Source organism: Arachis ipaensis, chromosome B10, assembly GCF_059453495.1.
Source record: "Arachis ipaensis isolate K30076 ecotype BB chromosome B10, ASM5945349v1, whole genome shotgun sequence".
Classification (NCBI taxonomy): Eukaryota; Viridiplantae; Streptophyta; class Magnoliopsida; order Fabales; family Fabaceae; genus Arachis; species Arachis ipaensis.
This window is the reverse complement of record NC_142435.1, coordinates 73,160,644-73,163,567: the sequence shown is the minus strand read 5'-3', so window position 1 is coordinate 73,163,567 and position 2,924 is coordinate 73,160,644. Positions and strand designations below refer to the sequence as shown.

The 2,924-nt window shown below is 42.7% G+C and overlaps 1 protein-coding gene across 1 annotated transcript; it reads right to left on the bottom strand.

Annotated features, from left to right (window-relative positions):
• Positions 1-1,054: 1,054 nt before the first annotated feature.
• Positions 1,055-1,435, bottom strand: LOC148580411 (uncharacterized). Its single transcript, XM_088492136.1, has one exon. The coding sequence runs from the start codon at positions 1,433-1,435 to the stop codon at positions 1,055-1,057; it is 381 nt and encodes a 126-aa protein (XP_088348262.1).
• Positions 1,436-2,924: the final 1,489 nt, after the last annotated feature.

The window sequence follows — 2,924 nt, the reverse complement described above, 5'->3', positions numbered from 1 at the left end:
ATGCTTTGACCTTCATTGATCATCATTCTTTACCGGGCGACTGAAGACTTCTTCCAGAATTGTGACCTTGCCAGCCAAGCAAAGTTTGTGTATCGTGCTCTCCTTCATCCGGCTGCCATTGCTCGGAAGGCGGAGCCGATGCTGTCCCAGGTGATTTTCCTGGATGGAAAGATTCGCCATTCCAAGGCAAAAGTCAGCAGGCTAAAGAAGCAGCTGGAGGATTCCGAGACTGCCCAGTTGAAGGCTGTGAAGGATGCTGAGGATGCCGGTTTGGAGATTCTTCGTCTCCCCAAGTTAGAGTCTTTGAAGATCGAGGTTGCTCATTTGAAGTAGGACAAGGAGCGATTGCTTTGTGATGCTAGAGATGCTATTTCGGCGATCATAGAAACTTTGAAGGCCCAAGTTCAGGTGTTGGCTTATGACGAGGATGTGTCCGTGTTGGAAGCCTTTCGAACCGTGAGGGATAGAGAAATTGTGGACTTAGAATAGTTTTTTTTATGCCTTTTGTAAGAAATTCTAAGTGTATAAGCCGTCTATTTGGTGTTTATACTCTGCCTTGGTAACCTGTTTGGTTTGCTTCTTATGAATTCTATTTTAGGCCTCTTGGTGGGCTGAATTCTATGTTTATTTCTTTTTTTCATATCTGTGTTGTTGGTCCCGTAGGTGATCAGCCCCTGGGGTGGCTATTTTTTAGGTATCGTTTTGTTCATTTAAAAACATGAAAGATGAGGGAAGTTTTCTTTTGAAGGAATTTTTATTAAAGTTGGGCCTTGTTAAAACCTCCCTTTTTGCATAGGAAAGAGTGCTCGAAAAAGAAAATAAAGAACATGATAGTGGAAAAAATTAAAACAGAAGCAAAAAAGAATATGAAATATGTAAATAAACCTTAAAATATCCTAAGTCATCAACTTGGCAGAGTTCGGTTATGAACAGTAACGCTGTATGTTCGCGGCGTTCCATGATCTCAGTAGTTTGGTGCCATTAAGTCCTTCCAACTTGTAGGCTCCCTTCCCGATTACAGACTTGACTCGGTAGGGTCCCTTCTAGTTGGGAGTTAGTTTCCCTTCTCTCGGGGTGGGAAGGCCGATGTCGTTGCTTTGTAGACCAAATCTCCTTTCTTGAAATCTTGTTTTATGACGTCTTGGTTGTACCTCAGGCTTACCCTTTGTTTCATGGCGAGTTCTTGTAGGTAGGCTATGCTCCTAGCCTCATCTATGAGATCCCATTCTGTTGTTTTGTCATGTCCTTTGGCGGTCCTCCGAGGGATGGGTTCTCCGATCTCAACAAGAGTAACGACTTCTAGGCCGTATGTTAGCCTGAAGGTGGTCACCCCAGTCGATCTTTGGGCTGAGATTCGGTACGACCAGATTACAGAACCGAGCTCATCAGCCCAAAGTCCTTTGGCTTCATCTAGCCTTTTCTTGAGCCTTTTCATGATGACTGATGAGCGGATAATTTATACGCTTTTTGGCATTATTTTTAGGTAGTTTTTAGTATGTTTTAGTTACTTTTTATTATATTTTTATTAGTTTTTATGCAAAAATCATATTTCTGAACTTTACTATAAGTTTGTGTGCTTTTCTGCAATTTCAAGTATTTTCTGACTGAAATTGAGGGATCTGAGCAAAAGTCTGATTCAGAGGCTGAGAAAGGACTGCAGATGCTATTGGATTCTGACCCCCTACACTCGAAGTGGATTTTCTGGAGCTACAGAAGCCCAATTTGTGCGCTCTCAATTGTGTTGAAAAGTAAACATCTTGGGCTTTCCAACAATGTATAATAGTTCATACTTTGCTAGAGATTTGATGGCCCAAACTGGCGTTCAACGCCAGCCAGAGACCCTTTACTAGAGTAAAATGCCGGAACTGGCACCAGAACTGGAGTTAAACGCCCAAACTGGCATCCAAGCTGGCGTTAAACTCTAAAAAAGGTCTATGCACGTGTAAAACTCAATGCTCAGCCCAAGCACACACCAAGTAGGCCCCGGAAGTGGATTTCTGCACTATCTGCACTTAGTTACTCAATTTCTGTAATCCTTGGTAACTAGTTTAGTATAAATACTAGTCTTTCCTATTGTATTGAGACTTTTATCATCTTTTTACCATCGTTTATCAACTTCATCCTTGGCTGGCCCAACGGCCATGCCTAAGCTATTTTCTCTTATGTATTTTCTACGGTGGAGTTTCTACACCTCATAGATTAAGGTGCGGAGCTCTGCTATTCTTCATGAATTAATGCAAGTACTATTGTTTCTCTTTCAATTCATGCTTACTTCTTCTCCAAGATATACTCTCGTACTTAATTCAATTAAGTCAGAATGAAGGGGTGACCCGTGACAATCACCCACTATCTTTGTTACTCGCTTAGCCAAGATCTGCGTGCCTGACAACCACAAGCGGTCTACATGATGTTCAACGTAGTCATTGGACGACAGCCGGAGTATAATCTCTTGGGTCTCTGATCCATGGATTTGACTTGCCTCTCCTGACAACAGAGCATTCAAATCTGTGAGATTAGAACCTTCGTGGTAGAGGCTAGAACCAATTAGTAGCATTCCTGAGATCCAGAAAGTCTAAACCTTGTCTGTGGTATTCCTAGTAGGATCTGGGACGGGATGACTGTGATGAGCTTCAAACTCACGAATGTTAGGCGTAGTGACAGTGTGTAAAAGGATAGAGAGATCCTATCCTGACACAAGTGAGAACCGACAGATGATTAGCCGTGCGGTAGCTGTGCCTGGTATTTTTCGTCCGAGACGAGAGATCCGACAGTTGATTAGTGGTATAGAAACCGTACCTAGACCATTTTCACTGAAAGGATGGATGCTAGCCATTGACAACGGTGATCCACCAACATATAGCTTGCCATGGAAGGGAGCACGCATGATTGGATGAAGACAATAAGAAAGCAGAGGTTCAGAAGCA

Excerpts from the sequence above, each read along its gene's own strand:
- LOC148580411 (XM_088492136.1), bottom strand. The coding sequence starts at position 1,435 with ATGAAAAGGCTCAAGAAAAGGCTAGATGAAGCCAAAGGACTTTGGGCT.